The sequence below is a fragment of the Harpia harpyja genome, chromosome 21 (assembly GCF_026419915.1).
Source record: "Harpia harpyja isolate bHarHar1 chromosome 21, bHarHar1 primary haplotype, whole genome shotgun sequence".
In the NCBI taxonomy this organism is placed as follows: domain Eukaryota; kingdom Metazoa; phylum Chordata; class Aves; order Accipitriformes; family Accipitridae; genus Harpia; species Harpia harpyja.
This window is the reverse complement of record NC_068960.1, coordinates 19,936,479-19,953,489: the sequence shown is the minus strand read 5'-3', so window position 1 is coordinate 19,953,489 and position 17,011 is coordinate 19,936,479. Positions and strand designations below refer to the sequence as shown.

Sequence of the window (17,011 nt, the reverse complement as noted above, 5' to 3'; positions counted from 1 at the left end):
CTTCCTGGCACTCTGCTCCTGGCCACTGGCTGTCCCTGAAAAGAACTCACCAAGCTCCCCAGATTCCCATTCCTACAGGCTCAAGAAATAAGCTTGGAGCCGAGTTGTGAATGACAACAGTAGTGGCTCCCTGACAGCCAGAAACAGTTTTTCTAAGTAAAGCATGGGCTGCTCACATACACATCAAGGGATATCAAATTTGGACTGCAACCAGGCTATGTGATGTGCCACTCCAAAGTGATTTCACTACAAGTCACACCAGTGAGGGGGACATTTGCAGGGTTGCCTTCCTTGAAGTGGGGCATGCGGGTATTCCCTGTCTTTTTGTTCTCTTTAGAGCAGCCTTTGAGGATGACTGACTAGCAGCTTGTCTGCCTTGCAAGAGAGAGCAAAGAAAGGACACTTGGCAATGAGCAGGTGGGAGAGATGCAGAGTGAAGCAGCCAGAGACTCTACCAGGCAACACAGACACTGGGTGGATGATAAGATGAAGTTGGTTTCTGGCTGAGCTGTCAGCTCTTCACCAGCTTTGCTAATACCTTCCTCAGCCCCATGCAACAAGGATCTCAGTGCCACAGCCTTGCATGGGGCATAATCGCGAGCACAGCCTAAGCCAGTGCAATCAACAAGAGGCAAAAATAAAACACCAGTGGCAGCCTGAGTTGCTCTCCCCTGCATACAGGGAAGCTCCCTGGTCCCAGAGGAGTTAGTTAGGCAGCATGAGAAGAGACCAAGGTCCTCAGCCAGACTCTGGCACCAGACCTTCTGGCTGGTCCCCATCCATCTATGTCTCCCACTCCTGCCAGGGCCTGTGTAAGCTCCCCTGCTTCCTGCATATCCATACTGCATGGGGTACTCTCTTCTTCGGGTGGCTGCAGGGGTACTTTTGCCTGTACTGAGAGCTGACACCACCATTTGAATTGGCTTTGTTTGTGCACCGAGGCAGAGCTAGCAAAAATAAGTAGCATGCACTTCAGTACTGGCCATCCCAGCTTTACAGAGGAAAGCTCATCCCTCTCCCACACAAGCAGCATTCATGGAGCTCAAGCTTACTATAAAACAGAAGAGTCTAAGCCAGATGTAAAATTTCTGTGCTGCACCTGCCACAAGGCAAATTCACATTCAGAACAACTGAAGCCATCCCTGTGAAATCCCCTCCGCTTCAGGATGGGTAGGTGCTTTTACAGCAAGCCACACGTTCACAAATGAGGTGCAGTGACCCTTCGGGTCCCAGAGAGTAGAGTCCAGCTCCCAGATAGCAGCATGAGCTTCCTGCTGCCCATCCAGAGGAGAGGCTGCCATGCCAAGTAGGGTATTTGATTTGTCCCAAGTGTTGGGCAGTGCATAACAGGCCAACCAAAAGACTGCATCCTGCTTCCTAGACTTTATGAGACTTTGGCACTTGCCTCTTGGGGATACTTGCAACTGTACAGGAATGGTCTCATTATAGCTGTGGTAGCATTGAACAGGGCTTGGTGTGATTCCAGGCAGCTTGCTGGCATCCCCAAATCTGCACTGACACCAGGGACCCATGTTCACATGCCCCTTGCAGTGCTTCTGCTTCAGGCACTTGCACTGCCAGTGCTCCCCAGGGAGCACTTGCTAATTCCCCAGCCTGAAAAGAGAATGCACAAGCTAGAGGCTAGTTTCTTGCACAGACTCTGCGATCTCCGTACTTATGGTGAGATGGCCTTAGGCCACACTCTGGTAACCACAGCACATCCCTACAAGCACTGCAGAGGGGGAAGAACCCAAACCATGTGTTTATTCAAGGGAAGCTGCGGCTGTACCTGTATGTGATAGTCCCCCAGCTCCAGAGCTCAAAAACATGCAGACAGATTTCTATGCCTGTGACAGGGAAACTTGAGTTTCCATGCACAACCTCACCTTCTGCTTTCAGTCCAAATGCTTATTTTGGGGGCAGGGGAATGATACAAAAAGCCCAAGTCCTGGGCAGAGCTGCCCTGTGGGACATAGAAAGGGAATAAGCATCTGGGTCACTGAAACCAAAGCAGGAGTGCTCCCATCAGAGCTGTTCTCCTCAGAAAGTCCCCACATAGGCACAACATGGAGCTGTGTAGTAGCTGTCACTGCCAAAAGAATTTCCAGCCCTGTGCCTAGTGTGCGAGGTTTATTCTAGGAGCAGGTACCAAAAGAGCCAGGAGCAGGGGAGGGATAAAACTCTGCATGTCAGCATTGGGGAAGCAAACATCTTGGCTTGTCCAGCTGGTTAGTTTGGGCCTGGAGCCCCATTGCTGTGAAGGAACATCACACCCCTCCTGCCATCACAGCTGGACCAGCTGGGAGGTGGAGATTCTGACTCCATTCCCCCACGGAGGAGGAAGCTGGGGACAGATGCCATCCTCTCCTCTCCCCTAAACCTCACCTCCAGCACTATCAGTTCAAGGCAGCATCTGAACATGGGCTGTGGATTCATTCCAGGGCCAGAATGGGGGAGCACGGCATCCCTTACCCCCAGCCTAACCCTACCTGTCCTCTAGGCCAGCAGTGTCCAGAGGAACCTGCTGGAAAGAGGTGGGTCACATTGCTGAAAACAGGGCTCTGTGTCTCCAGTGAGCCAACAGGCACATCAGCCAAGCTAACAGGCTAAGCAGTGTTTTTCCAGTCTCTCACATCTTTCCCTGTATTTGCCCCAGGCTCCAACATCTCACCACGACACAGAATGACAGAGCATGAGGACTTCGTGACCTTGGCTGGGTACTGGAACTCTTCCGACAGTTACCAGTTCAGCCCTGCCAGTGTCATTGTCCCTGTGGTCTTCTCCCTCATCTTCCTCCTGGGTACAGTGGGCAATAGCCTGGTGCTGGCAGTGCTGCTGCGCAATGGGCAAATGGGCCACAACACTACCAACCTCTTCATCCTCAACCTCAGCCTGGCTGACTTCTTCTTCATTGTCTTCTGCGTGCCTTTCCAGGCCACCATCTACTCCCTTGAGGGCTGGGTCTTCGGCTCCTTCATCTGCAAGGCTGTCCACTTCTTCATCTACCTCACCATGTATGCTAGCAGCTTTACTCTGGCTGCCGTCTCTGTGGACAGGTAACAGTCTAAAGACACCTTTGGGCTGGGGAAGGAGGGTAGTCTGAGAAGCTGGGCTGAGTGAGGGCATGGGAAGATGGTGGCCCACCGCCATTAGGCAGATGTTTCAAACCCCAGTGGTATTGATCCGTGCCAAAGGCAGTTTGGGGACCAGTTGTGTCTCCCTTGCCCTAACAACCCCTAAGCAGCACTTCCAGATCTCTCGAGTGCAAAGCTGGTGCTGTTTCTGTCTGCACTTTCTGCAGGAAAGACCTGCCTTGTGGTTAGAGCACTTGAGACACAAGCACAGCTCCCTGCTGTGCCACAGACTCCCACTGAGAGCCACCTAGCTCTGTATTAGAGATGCCACTCAGAGGGTAATAGCTATCCCCAAGCCACCATTTTAGAAAAGCATCATGTGCAGGCAGCAAGGTAAACAGAGGGCTCGGTAAGAGGAGCCACATAAATACCTGAGAGATCCCAGTCCTGCAGTAAACCCATCTCTCCTCATTCCCCAGGGGCTGCCAGCCCAGCACAAAACTTGTATCTAGCAATTCCTGTTCCCCACCACCCCCAGCCCTGCTGCACTCTCCGCAGAAAGGCAGCCACACTGTGAGCCAAGTCCTTTCTTGGGAGGTCACCCAGGACACTCTGGCCCTGATCGGGGCCACCTACATTGTTCCCAAGGGCACTGTAAGGCCACCGTGTCAGCTGCCCCACTTGTGGCTGAGCCCACACTTATGGTCCAGATGAGGATGAGGTCCCCACTGGGGTAAGCTCCAGCCTTGACTGCCACAGGGAACATGTCCTGGCCCATCTTGTTCCTTGTGCTTGCTTCCAAGGTACCAAGACAAGAATAGGGCCAAACAGCCCTCTGCAATGAGAAGATTCACAGCACTGCAGGCAGAAGGAAACTTCAGTACCAGGGAGTATCTGGGGTAGGTTAGATCCCAGCAAAAAGTGTGGTTGGGCTACTCCTCCAGCCCCCTTCCACTTCGTCCTGCTCCCAGGTGCCACCTGCAGAAATGGGCACCTAGACTCAAAACAGTGAACTGACACTTCAGCAATTCACGCATCTAGAGGTGCCAGCATCCTCTGGTTGGGGTGAGGGCGGTCACATGGAATCCCTGACAAAAATATCCCAATCCTCTGGGATTCCAGTGGTTACGGAGTTTGGCTGCTGTCACGAGGAAGACCTGAGATGTCTCACAGTCTAAGCCTCTTGCTTCCCTGCACCTACATCACATGAGTGCAGTCTGCCTCTCCAGCCAGCTCAGCACTGGGGACAGTATCTCAAAAAAAAGATATTTTGGCAAGGTGCTAATGTCTGTGTTCTCTCCCTTTCTGGTGGCACTGTGTGCTGTAGTGCAGTGCTCCACCCAAGAGGGTGCTGCATTTCAGTGTGACATGAAATGATTCTCACAAAGCTGCCAGCAGCTTTCAGGATGACAAGACCAGCAAGTAACAAGGGTTTTGTCACACATGTGACCCTTCACACCAACTGCATGTCTTATCTACCTGTTCTGCTGGCCTTGCAGTGCATCAAATAAGCATCCTTCTGTGGACGCTGGCAGGCTGAGGCTGCAGCAGTTGCACTCCTGTCTGTGCTGACAGCTCCTCTCCATCCCCTACCCACCTTCTCTCCTTGCTGACATCTACATCTTTGCCCTATGGTGTTGCCTGGGGGTGGGGGAGCAGAGCTGGCCATCACACCATAACTGCCCACTGTTGCTGGAGGGAGCAGACAAACCATCACTGCCTGCTTTGGGCTGGCCTGAGAAAGCAGACAGTACCAAAAGGCAAGGGCCGACCTGGTCCCTTTGGTACCAAGGTGGAGGCAGCCACAGCTCCAGTGAGCAAATCTTCCCCCTGCCAGGCTGATCTGACACCTGGAGAAGGCTGGAAACATGCCCTCAGTGGGCAGGAGCCTGCATTGTGCCCATCACCCAGTGAAGCTTCGCCAGGTCTTGAATGCTCAGTTCAGACCTCTTTCTGCTGGATAAATTCTGCCAAGCAGTGGGTATCTGCATGGTCTCCACAGCTCCATCTCTCTGGCCCTAGCTCAGCAACATAACCCACCTGACCATGTATGGAGGGGTGAGCCAGCCTAAGCCTGTGGGAGGAGAAGCATCCTTGCTAGAAAGAGAAAAGCTGCTTTACCCAGAAGCGTATGTCAAAGAGTGTGTGAGATAACTTGCAGGGCCACTGCTCAGGGACCTTCAGGAGAATGAAGATGGTGTGGTTTAACTCCAACCAGCAGCTAAGCACCATGCAGCTGCTTGCTCACTCCTCCCCGCTCCCAGTGGGATGGGGAAGAGAATCAGAAAAAAAAGGTGAAATTCATGGGTTGAGATAAGAACAGTTTAATAAATAAAATAAAATATTATAATAGCAATAATAATAATACAAATGTAATAACAATAATAATAATTGTAATGAAAAGGAATATAACAAAAAAAGACAAATTAGACCCAAGAAAAGACAGGTGATGCACAGTGCAATTGCTCATCAGCTGCTGACTGATGTCTGAGCAGTGATCCGCCCCTCCCGGCCAACGCCCCCCAGTTTATATATTGAGCGTGATGTTCTGTGGTATGGAATATCCCTTTGGCTAGTTCAGGTCAGCTATCCTGGCCATGTTCCCTCCCAGCTTCTTGCACACCTGCTTGCTGGCAGAGCATGGGAAACTGAAAAATCTTTAACTTAGAATAAGCCCTACTTAGTAACAACTAAAACATCAGTGTGTTATCAACATTATTCTCACACTAAATCCAAACACATTGTACCAGCTACTAGGAAGAAAATTAACTCTATCCCAGCTGAAACCAGGACAGAAGGAAACTCTTTTGTCCCCAGAGTTTACGTGGCCAGGCAGAGCTTGGCTGAAATCTCAGTGCTGGTTGCTTTCCTCTCCCCTCCAGGTACCTGGCCATCCGCTATCCACTGCGCTCCCGGGAGCTGCGGACCCCCCATAATGCAGTGGCTGCCATGGCTGTGATCTGGGGCCTCTCTGTGGTCTTTGCTGGGCCCTACCTAAGCTACTATGACCTGATTGAGTGGGAGTCCAGCTACATCTGCATGCCTGGCTGGGAGGAGTGGAGACGCAAGGTTATGGACACCAGTACATTTGCCTTTGGCTATGTCATCCCAGTGCTGGTCATGAGCCTCTCCTACACCAGGACCATCAAGTACCTGTGGACAGCAGTGGACCCCCTGGAGGACATATCAGAGTCCAAGAAGGCCAAGCGGAAGGTAACCAAGATGATCATCATTGTAACCATCCTTTTCTGCCTCTGCTGGCTACCCTACCACGTAGTCATCCTCCGATACCTCTATGGAGACTTCCCCTTCAACCAGGCCACCTATGCCTTCCGCCTGCTTTCCCACTGCATGGCCTATGCCAACTCCTGCCTCAATCCCATCGTTTATGCCCTGGTCTCCAAGCACTTCCGCAAGGGCTTCAAAAAAGTTTTCAGCTGTCTCTTGAGGAAAAAGCACCGCAACAAGGTGCATGTGGTGCATGCTGCCCACATTGTACCTGGATTTGAGGCAGGCTCCACTGAAGTGTCCCAGATGCACGAGGAGAATAACAGGTGTGAGCTGAACCCAGCCTCCATGGCAGTCCCCTCCAGTTCCTCTAAGCCCCTTCATATTTCTTAGTGGCCAAGCTCCACACCATCTGCCAGCTTGGCTGTGTCACCAGCTTCAGGCAACCCTTTCCCACTGGGTGAGAGAGGATGCTGGAAAGGCAAGCCAGAAACTGCTATGCACTGCTTCTGGCCTTGTTGTTCCTTCCCATTCCATGCACCAACTGTTCTCCTGAGCCATCTCCCCGCTATATGCTACATGTAAAGGAAGGAATGGACCCAGACTTGCCCCTGATCCTCAAACCACCTGGACTCCAAGGACTAAAGCTCCAGCTCCTCTGTTGGCTCTCATCCTTCGAACTCCTCTGCTCCATGGCCCCACTGCTCTGGACACATTGGTTAGTTGTCAAAAAGTTCCTTCTGCCTCCCAATGCCCCATCTGGCCAGACTGGCTCCCACAGTAGGAATGGCAAGGGACATGGGCAGTGCAGGCAGGGCCAGGCAAGCAAAGGTGGTATGGAAAGCACCTGGCACAGCCCGTGGATGGTTGCAGTGATGGCTTAGGTTCTGGCTGCGCTGCTCTCCCAGTGACTGGGTCCTCCCCTGGGATGTGGGCTCATTGCATGTGTGGGATGCTGCTGCTGTACATACTAGAGAAATGTCTTTCTAACCCAGAGCAAATAAATGCACTTCCCTCATCCAGGCAATAGTGGGGCCTGCGGTCATCATCTGGGGTGGGGATGGGCTACCCCATACCTCAGCGGGGCTTTTTTCTTAACTGGTATAAAGTACAGTGCACCATGAAAACCAGCACTGAGCAAAGTCTGCAGAGCCAAACCCCGCCTGGTGTCTCCACTCCTTTCTCCACAGTCGTGTTTACTGACACAGTCGACAGGTCCCTGTGCAGGTCAGTGCACAGCTGATATTCTCCCAAGATAAATGACCTCCACCCTCCACAGTTAGGAGTCTACTGTCAGTGCATAAAAGCAGCTTTATCTGACCGCCATGCTTCAGAGGGCCCATGGGCAGGCAAGGAGCTAGTGGGCAGAGGCAGGGTTAAGCGTTTAGTTCAGTTATGGTTCCTCCTGCCTGCATGGCACAGTCTTTGTGCAGGGAATTGAGGAGGCTTGCTCTCCATAGTGAAGCAGATGCTCTTCAGGGCATGCTGAATCTCATCTCAGGATCTAAGCATGCACTTGATCCCCTGGAGCTTCAGGAAGGAAAACTCATCTCCCTTACCACGGCTGATTAGATGCAAGTGGGTACCTTCCTGTCACTGCTAAATCGCTGGAGATCATAGAATCATAGAATATCTTAAGTTGGAAAGGACCCATAAGGATCATCGAGACCAACTCCCTGCTCCTCGCAGAACTACCTAAAACTAAACCACATAACTAAAAGTGTCATCCAGACACTCCCTGAACTCTGACAGGCTTGGTGCCATGACCACCTCCCTGGGGAGCCTGTTCCAGGCACCAGCCACCCTCTCAGTGAAGAACCTTCTCCTAATGTCCAGTCTGAACTTCCCCTGACACAGCTTCATTCCATTTCCTCATATCCTATTGCTGGTCACCAGAGAGAGGAGATCAGGACCTCCCCCTCCGCTGCCCCCCTTGAGGAAGGTGTAGACTGCAATGAGGGCACCCGTCAACCTTCTCTTCTTCAGGCTGAACAAGTCCAGTGACCTCAGCCGCTCCTCATAAGTCTTGCCCTCGAGACCTTTCACCATCTTGGTTGCCCTTCCCTGGGCACACTCTCATAGTTTGATATCCTTCTAATATTGAGGTGCCCAAAACTGCACACAGTACTTGAGGTGGGACCGCACCAGTGCAGTGCAGAGTGGGACAATCACCTCCCTCAACCAGCTACCTACGCTGTATTTGATAAACCCCAGGACATGGTTGACCCTTTTGGCTGCCAGGGCACACTGTTGACTCATATTCAACTTGCCATCATCCCAAACCCCCAGATCTCTTTCCATGGGGCTGCTCTCCAGCCTCTCATCCCCCATTTTGTACTGTCGTGGTTTCAGCCCAGCTGGTAACAAAGGACCACGCAGCCGCTCGCTCACTCCTCCTGCCCCCCTCCCGTGGGATAGGGAGGAGACGGAGGAGAGAAAAGAAAAAAAAACTGGAATCTCAAGGGTTGAGATAAGGGTAGTTTACTGGGACAACACAAAAAAAAGGGTTACAACAACAACAATGGTACTAATGAAAGAATATACAAAAAGAGTGATGCACAGTGCAACTGCTCACCACCCGGAACCCAACGCTCCGCCACCGAAAGTCGAGAGACCTCCCCCCCCGGCCGCTCCCCATTTATATACTGAGCATGATGTCACATGGTATGGAATAGCTCCTTGGCTAGTTCAGGTTGGCTGCCCCGGCTATGCCCCCCCACCTCCCAGGTTCCTGTAAAAATTAACTCTATCCCAGCTGAACCCAGGACATGTACGTATAACCAGGATTACCCCGTCCCAGGTGGAGAATCCGGCACTTGCTCTTCTTGAATTTCATACGCTTGGTGATTGCCCAGCTCTCTAGCCTATCCAGATCGCCCCGTAAGGCCTCTCTACCCTCGAGGGAGTCCACAGCTCCTCCAGTTTAGTATCGTCAGCAAACTTACTTAATATACATTTGATTTCTGTGTCCAGATCATTTATAAAAACATTACAGACCACTGGCCCTAAAATTGAGCCCTGGGGAACCCCACTGGTGACTGGTCACCAGCCTGATGTAATCTCATTTACTGTAACTCTTTGAGCCTGACCCATCAGCCAATTGCTCACTCAACGTAGTATGGACTTGTCTAGCTGTGTGCTGGACAGTTTGTCCAGAAGGATACTGTGAGAGACAGTATCAAAAGCTTTGCTAAAATCCAAAACCACCACATGTACTGGCTTCCCTTGTTCAACTAGATGGGTGACCTTGTCATAAATGGAAATTAAGTTGGTTAAGCAGGGCTTTCCTCTCATGAACCCATGCTGGCTATGACCAATGACTGTGTTGTCTCTCAAGTGTTTTTCAGTAACTCTCAGAATAACCTTCTCCATAATTTCACCAGGCACTGAAGTGAGACTGACAGGTCTGTAATTACCAGGGTCTTCCTTCTTACCCTTCTTGAAAATTGGGACATTTGCTAGCTTCCAGTCAACTGGGACCTCTTCAGACTCCCAAGACCATTGAAAAATAATGAATAGAGGTCCTGCGATGACATCAGCCAGCTCCTTCAGTATCCTGGGACGAATCCTATCAGCCCCCATAGATTTAGGCGCATACAGCTGGAGCAGCAAGTCTCGAACAAGTTCAGGGTCAGCTGGGAGTTTATCAGACCCCCAGTCATGGTCTTCCAACACAGGGCTCTGGTGGCCCCAGAGCCCATCATGGGTGTTAAAGACAGAGGCAAAGGTGGCATTAAACATCTCTGCTTTGTCTGCATCTCTATTTGTGAGTTGACTGACCTCATCAATGTTACCTCTGGTTCTCCTTTTGCTGTTATCATATTTTAAAAAGCTCTTTTTGTTGTCCTTCACAGTGCTGGCCAGCTTGAACTCTAATCGAGCTTTGGCCACACAAATTTTCTCCCTACAGTGGCGAACAGCATCCCTGTAGTCTTCCCATGTTGCCTGTCCTTGCTTCCAATGTCTGTACACTTTCTTTTTCTGCATAAATTCTAGAGGATGATCTCTGCTCAGCCAAGCCGGCCTTCTGCCCCACTTGCATGACTTCTGACACTTTGGAATTGCCTGCTCCTGTGCTCTTAAGAGATGGCTCTTAAAAAGTGACCAGCATTCATGGACCCCAATACCTTCAAAAGCAGATTCCCAGGGGACCTTACTGACTAGCCCCCTCAGCAGCCTGAAGTCTGCTCTCCCCATATCCAGCGTTGAAGTTTTGCTGGCAGTTTTTCTCCTATCGCCAATGATTTGAAACTCAACTACTTTGTGGTCACTGTGACCAAGCCAGCCACCAATCACCACTTCACCCATGAGTCCCTCTCTGGTTACAAACTACAAATCTAGGAGGGCACTTTTCCTAGTTGGCTCCCTCAGTACTTGCACCAAGAAGTTATCTTCAATGATGTGCTTCAGAAATTTCCTGGACCTGTTTGTGTCTGCTGTATGATATTCCCAGTTGATGTCTGGGAAGTTAAAATCACCCATAAGGACAAGGGCAGTTGATCTAGAGATATCCCTTAATTACTTGTAGATAATAATTCATCGGTGTTGTCGTCCTGGCTGGGTAGTAGATAGTAGACTCCCACAGTAACATCTGCTTTATTTGCTTTTCCCTTCATCCTTACCCAGAGGTTCTCAACCAAAAGCCACTCCAGCTGACTGAGAAGCCAAGGAACGCTTGATCTGAGAAACATATTTCTCATTGTGACTGATGGTAACTCACAACAGCCAAGCTTTATGAGGCCAAAATCTGCAAGCGTAAGACACTTCCACACCAGAGGCTAGCACCTAGGCAGTCAAAACTGGGAATAACTTACCACTCTTTCCTTGCTGTGCTCAATATAGTCCAACCAACTCTCCTCACTAACTCAGGGGCTACCCTACCTTTCCAAGAGATGATCCCAATCTCATAGACCTGGGCAAACACTGGGGTAATGCATACCTTCCTTCCAGCTCTAGGACTGGGACCTGTACAGAGCAAAACATGTCTGGGCCTCAAAACCAGCCTGCTACATTCTCCTCACACCTTCCCAGTCCCATTGGCAAAGCCCTGCCACTTGTCCAGCATTGCTACCAGCTCCATTGCAGGACAGTTTGGAAATCCCAGCTATGGTCCCTCACTACACATGCACAATGCTGTAGGAACCCAGAGCAGAGGTGGTCCCTGTCCCAAAGAGCCTACACTCCAACCACAGCCAGGCAGCAAGAGTCTGGCTGGCAGAGCAGGGTATCCAGGGCAGCAGCTTGCCCAGCAAGCATGAGTGCAGAGCACTTCCAACAATGGAGTGCCGTCTCGCAAGTGCTTCTGGCAAGTCCCCATCTTGATTCTTAAGGAAGCTTCTCAGATATGCATGCTGAAACCCCTGGCCCTGGTACAAGGCCTTACTTTCTTCTGTCCTCTGTGAAAAACATGTTACTCTCCTATCCTTCCCTGCTCCTCCACCATCAGGGCAGCCTTTTGAGGCCCCTCTGGTAAGGCAAAGAGGATGAACAGTGATTTACTCCCCTTCATTCACAAAAGAGTTGGACTCAACAAGCTAGAGAGCAATCTTCAGCCTGTTTGAAACTGATACAGGACTCTCAGGATTTGCTTTTGGCTGCTGTAGTAAATTCACCCAATGGTGAGTGCCATAAACAAACTATTTTTATTGGTTTTGTTCCTGCCAGGCAAGGAATCCCCTGGCACCTCTGCCAGGCAGCTGTAATTAGTGACAGAGAGCTCCCCCCAGCCCAGAAATACTTAGTCAATACTCACAAAACAACAGAAAACCAGTAGCCACTCCAAGGTTTACAGCTTCTACCTCTGCAAGTCATACCATGCCTGATGCATCAACAACATCAGACTCAGCTCAGGAGCAAACCAGGCAGAGGAAACCTTGGGCTCAGGTGAAGGGGAACCAGATGCTGCATGAGGCTGGTTCTTTAGTCCTACTGAGCCCTTGCTAATGAAACAGGATCTTCCCCTTCCACTTTAAGCAGCTGCCTCCTTCCAGTCTGATCAACTGTAAAGGGCCTAAGCAGGAGATGGGGGCTCTTTGGGGCTCCCGATAGGCATTTTATGTGGTATCACCTGGTGGTGCCTGCTTTGAGACCAATGTAACTCATGCACAGCAGGCAACCTCTCCTTTGTCTGATCACCAAGGATTGCTGTTTCTAGTTCAGGCTCTGAGGTCATGCACACATATGAGTTTTCCAGGAGACAACTCCAGTGCAGTCCCTCTGCATCCCATCCTTCATTAGTGTTAGTGAAGTTCTGCAGCCAACCACATTTCTGCAGCTAACCACACAGCCTCCAGCTGCTCCATCTCATCAGGAAACAACTTCTCTGCCTCACCTTCATCATTAAGGAACCAGGTTTGATTTTTATTGGCTTGAGTCAGGTTGATAGCCATGGCCTTTAGCAAAGCTCTAGTTACTGCTAGAGCTTTCAAAGCAGAACTCTTCTCCTGGGAAAAAAAAAATAAATTTTCTGTGCAGGAGCCACCAGACAAGAACTTATCAAACTGGGATGCATCTACCGTTGCTCATTAGCTCTGCTGGTGAGCTCCAGGCATAGAAAAATGTCCAGTACAGGAAAGACAGGTGCTGAGCAGTAGCTGCATTTTAGACTTCTTGCTCTCTGAAGGAACGTGACTGCAGATTTTCCAAGGAGTTCATCTGGATTTGTTCTCCTGTAGGATTCACTCTGTCACACCATCCCCCAGAGAAGAACATTGTGTCCCTAGATCTCCTTCACCTAAGCCTGTTATCTGCATCAACCCTGAGGAGCACACACTGAGTTCAATTGCTAATGGCTATTTATTTCAGACACTTTGCTGTCAAGCTAGTGCTGCAAGTTACCTGGGAATTGATGGGAGGAGACAAAGTGGGATGGATGGAGTTGGAGCCTGGGGTATCAACCCTGGCTGGGAAGAAAGCAGCCCCCTACTTACAATGCACACAGATGTTTAACCTGTGTCTGCATTTGCTCAGTTAAAGGAAAAGCTTTTCCTCTCAAAATAGAAATCCACATTTGTTTGTGAAGATCAAAAGAGCATTTCAGAAAGACATCACAGCAAGATGGAGAAGACACTTCATGAAAGAGTACCTAATTCTTTTTAAACACAGAAATGCTCTGAAGATGCTCCCCAAACTGACTGAAAATTCAGCTTGCAGCACAAGAAGAGGTCCTGGTGTGCTCAGACCAGGAGAGACATTTCAAATGTGATTTGGATGGAAGAGTTCAATCTAAAGTAACTGGATTTGTTCCCACCAAAAGAAAACTGGATTTACTTTGTTTGTTTTGCAGAAGGGAGATTATTTCCTTCCTCCCAAACTCAAAAGCTAGCAGAAAATGTTTGCTCCCCATATAGATCCCAGCTCAGCTACAGTCATGCTCGCTCTTTAGTGAAAACCCAGTCACAGAAGTGCATTATCCCATGCAACTAGCCACCTTGCCCCTTGCATAAAAATCTCTGCTGGCAGATGCAGCAGTCAGAAAGGGGCACATGCAGGGATTTCAGGAGCCTGCCATATCTAGGCTGGGCTCCCTCCACAGAACTGCTGGCAGGTACTGACATACTCTGCCTTCTGCATGGTCTAGAGGGGCTGAAAACAGCCCTGCACCCCAATCCGGGTAACAATGCTGAGCCAGGATGGCAGATGGAGGGCAGGAGGCTACAGTGAGAAGCAGAGGCACATGCTCTGGTTTGGATGCCTTTCTGCATCAGCTGCTGTAATAAATAAAGCAGTTGTGTTTACTGCAAACTGGGCCCAGCCAGAGCACTTGAAAGCTCTCACTGAAGAGAAGCAGTTAAGCCCTATCTCCCGTACATGTCCACAGGACAGCAGAGGCCTTGTTGTTTGGCTTGAGGCGGACAGCAGACCTAGTTTCCCATATGCCTTGGTCACACACAGCTCTCAGGAAGCTCTGGAGATGACAAGAAAGAGCTGCCCCAGGTCCCCTGGGTGCATGACTGGCATGGTTCTGCTGCCTTGCTAACGTGAACCACACAAGCAATTATGCCCAAATGCAAAGATTTTCATCAGGGGTGAAAATCCACAGATATTCTGTAGGTATCACCTATAGCATATAGCACATAGCACATATGCAGAGAAAGACCTGGGCGTGCTGGTTGACAGCCGGCTGAATATGAGCCAGCAGTGTGCCCAGGTGGGCAAGAAGGCCAATCGCATCCTAGCCTGTATCAGGAACAGTGTGGCCAGCAGGAACAGGGAGGTGGTTGTTCCCCTGTACTCGGCACTGGTGAGGCCGCACCTTGAGTCCTGTGTTCAGTTTTGGGCCCCTCACTACAGGAAAGACATTGAGCTGCTTGAGCGTGTCCAGAGAAGGGCAACCAAGTTGGTGAGGGGCCTTGAGCACAAGTCTTATGAGGAGCGGCTGAGGGATCTGGGGTTGTTCAGTCTAGAAAAGAGGAGGCTGAGGGGAGACCTTATCGCTCTCTACAACTACCTGAAAGGGGGTTGTAGTGAGGAGGGTGTTGGTCTCTTCTGTCAGGTGTCTGGAGACAGGACAAGAGGAAATGGCCTCAAGTTGCGGCAAGGGAGATTTAGGTTAGATATTAGGAAAAATTTTTTTACTGAGAGGGTTGTCAAACATTGGAATGGGCTGCCCAGGGAGGTGGTTGAGTCACCATCCCTGGAGGTATTCAAAAAGCAAATGGATAGGGTACTCCAGGGCATGGTTTAGGGGGCATGGTTAATGGTTGGACTTGATGATGAAGATCTTTTCCAACCGAAATGATTCTATGATTCTATGATTCTATAGCTCCTGCTACAGAGACTCAGTGGTGGGCTGACAGGTGGCTTTGTACCTACTGAGTTGCTGCCATTCCTCTATTTTTGTTGTTCCTGCCCTCCCTGGAGAGAACCAGCTGCTCCAGCTCCTCTGTGCCGGGGAAGGGGTGCTCAAACGGGGGCCAGGGCCCAGCAGAGACACAGAGGGGCAGCAGGTGAACTTGCTGTCAGCAGGTTTGGTGCCATAGCTGTGCAATCACCTATTTTACACAGCACCCTCAAATTCAATCCCCATGTATGGAGCAATTGCAGTAAGGCGAGCTCCATAATGACCAGGCTTGATTACCAGTAATCAGGCACTTACCTGTTGGCTCAGCAATTAGAACCAAATCAGACACTGACCCAGAAAAAGGAAGGGGAGTTTCCTTCCTTGGGGCATCCCATGCAAAGATTTAAACTCTGCCAACCCCTGCGGCCCAAAGTACCTCTCTCCAGAGCATAGTCACCTGTACAAGTGAGGTCCCCATTCTGAGCCCAGGCACGTGGACCACCAGCCAGCTCCACATGGGGCTGTGTCTGAGTGCCAGCTCCGGGGCAAACCTCACATGGGGCTGCGGGTCCCAGGGGTCCGGGTGCCAACAGCTGCAGAGACCTGTCCTGAGCATGGTGGGGGATGACTAGCAAACCTCAGGTCAGAGTAGCCAGCAAGTAGGACAGGCAGAGCTGTGAAAGCGGTGTTCCAAGCACCAAGCTCTAAAATCAAGAGTATAAATAAGGATTTGAGGGTGCCAACAAAGGTGCCCCCTCCTATCTGTGCTGGTCTGTCTGTGGCTGGGTGTATCTGTGCATACTTGTGCTCATTCCTGTGCAGATTCCTCTTGGTTTTACCAACTATTAAGTTATTTTCTACTTGTTTTCTTGTCATTCAGTGGGGTTTTTTAAGGCATGGAAGATACACAGGCTAGGGGAGGTCTGAGGGACTTCTGTCAGCAGAGAGGTTTTTCTCCTAGAGTAAATCTCTCCTCAGACTGCCCTTGTGCCAGAGCTAGTGGGGTCAGATGACCAGCAATATTAAATTACAGAGAAACAGGCTCAGTTATTTAAAACCCGCCCAGCACAGCCTCCACCACCTCCAGAAAGGGCTTCCCCAGCCAAGGGCAGCTTCCACTGCCTGCAATGCCTTCATCAGCAATCTCTTTGCCTGCACGTCTGTCTCGTTGGTTTGAAGGATCAAACCAAATCAGCAGGTCTCAGACTTGACTCTCTGCTCCCAGGGCTGTGCTTCCAGGTCTGGCCTGAGCGCCTCACCCCCAGGAGAGAGCACTGCCTTTCAGTGGGTTTTGGTGCCTGTGTTTGGTTCTGTATCATTCCCACATTAGCAAAGGGCTTTCCATTGTGCAAGTAGTCTACAAGAGGATTCATCTCCCAAAGAACTGAGTTTGTTCACAATCCCAGTTCAGTTCCCACCAGAAAAGAACATGCAGAAAGGTGACCATATTAACATAGGATCTGTACAAAAGTCAGTGGTGGGTGCTAATGGTCTCCTACCACCTGTCTTGCACACTCAGCTCAATTGACACTGTTTCTTGAACTGCAGTAACTCAATCATCAGCACATTCAGAGGAAGAAAATGGAAAAACTTGTTAATACCCATTAGAGATAAAAGGGACAGAAATTGGTTAGGAATAAAATAAATCAGGAGAGTAACAAGCTCTGAGATTTAAAAGGCTGTTCCTAATGGTGGAGAACACTTTGTACAGTCCATGAGTAATTTTATGTTTGGCTGTTTGCTCTGACTGGTCTTCACTTATTTTTGGTTTTCTTTCTAAACACGACAGAGAGCAAGATTGGGCAGAACATCTGAAGTGAACAGAGCTCCAAGAAGCATGTCTATTTGGGAAGCATGTCTATTTTTTATAGAAATCAAGCTAGACGCCTGCCCAAAGCCATGGGGAAGTGCCAGCAAAGGCCCAGCA

General features: G+C 50.1%; 2 protein-coding genes across 2 annotated transcripts in view; one reads left to right on the top strand and one right to left on the bottom strand.

The window, feature by feature from the left end:
* The first annotated feature begins 2,556 nt into the window (after positions 1-2,556).
* On the top strand, positions 2,557-7,893 carry LOC128134647 (galanin receptor 2b-like). The gene is made up of 2 exons (XM_052772637.1): positions 2,557-3,056; positions 5,957-7,893. Exons 1-2 carry the CDS (start codon positions 2,683-2,685, stop codon positions 6,693-6,695), a joined length of 1,113 nt encoding a protein of 370 aa, XP_052628597.1. The 5' UTR covers positions 2,557-2,682; the 3' UTR covers positions 6,696-7,893.
* Positions 7,894-9,077: 1,184 nt separating this feature from the next.
* Positions 9,078-17,011, bottom strand: part of LOC128134646 (uncharacterized) — a 34,019-nt gene continuing 26,085 nt past the window's right edge. Inside the window, exon 2 of the mRNA XM_052772636.1 lies at positions 9,078-12,745. Within this exon, the coding sequence (XP_052628596.1) occupies positions 9,411-10,610 (1,200 nt within the window). The 5' untranslated portion in view covers positions 10,611-12,745 and the 3' untranslated portion in view covers positions 9,078-9,410. The remainder of the gene's footprint in view (positions 12,746-17,011) is intronic.